Source organism: Phaethon lepturus, unplaced genomic scaffold, assembly GCF_000687285.1.
Source record: "Phaethon lepturus isolate BGI_N335 unplaced genomic scaffold, ASM68728v1 scaffold21553, whole genome shotgun sequence".
Classification (NCBI taxonomy): domain Eukaryota; kingdom Metazoa; phylum Chordata; class Aves; order Phaethontiformes; family Phaethontidae; genus Phaethon; species Phaethon lepturus.
In genome coordinates this window covers 27,826-28,445 of record NW_010529993.1, presented here as the reverse complement: position 1 = coordinate 28,445, position 620 = coordinate 27,826, and the positions used below count along the sequence as shown (strand labels likewise).

At 49.8% G+C, this 620-nt stretch overlaps 1 protein-coding gene across 1 annotated transcript in view; it reads left to right on the top strand.

Moving 5' to 3' along the window:
- Positions 1 to 275: 275 nt before the first annotated feature.
- The window catches only part of CCDC85B (coiled-coil domain containing 85B), a gene marked incomplete at its 3' end in the record, with an annotated part of 718 nt that continues 373 nt past the window's right edge, over positions 276 to 620 (top strand). Inside the window, exon 1 of the mRNA XM_010284128.1 lies at positions 276 to 614. Within this exon, the coding sequence (XP_010282430.1) occupies positions 276 to 614 (339 nt within the window). The remainder of the gene's footprint in view (positions 615 to 620) is intronic.

Below are 620 nucleotides of genomic sequence, written 5' to 3'. Positions count from 1 at the left end.
TCTTTTTTTTTTTTTCTTCCCACTCTGGTTTGGTTGTGGGTTTTTTTGGTGGGGTTTTTTTGTGGTTTTTTTTATTATGGGGTCTGTGGGGGAGCAGATCTTCCAGTCCGGCGATGCTCTTTTTCCTTGTCCAACGCTCTGCGGAGAACTATAATATTTCTTCCCCGAGATGCTGCAGTGAATTTTAGTCCCAGGAAATCAGGCGAATAAAATAATCCGAAATAACCCGAACCAGTTGTTACCGTCTGAGAGCAAACGCTGCCTAGGCACAGACGATGGCAAAAAATTCCCTGGAAGGGTCTAAAGAAGACCTGAGCAAAATTTCGGAAGAGGAGATGTTGAGGTGGAGCAAGGAAGAGCTGGTGAAAAGACTGAGGAAAGTGGAGAATGAAAAGATGAACTTAATGGTGGAACACGGCAACTTAATGAAGGACGTGAACCGGCGGCTGCAGCTCCACCTGCACGAGATCCGCGGGCTGAAGGAGGTGAACCAGAAGTTGCAGGACGACAACCAGGAGCTGAGGGAACTCTGCTGCTTCTTGGACGACGACCGGCAGAAAGGCAAGAAGCTGTCGAGGGAATGGCAGGGCTTCGGGAGGGACACGGCCAGGGGGGTGTGG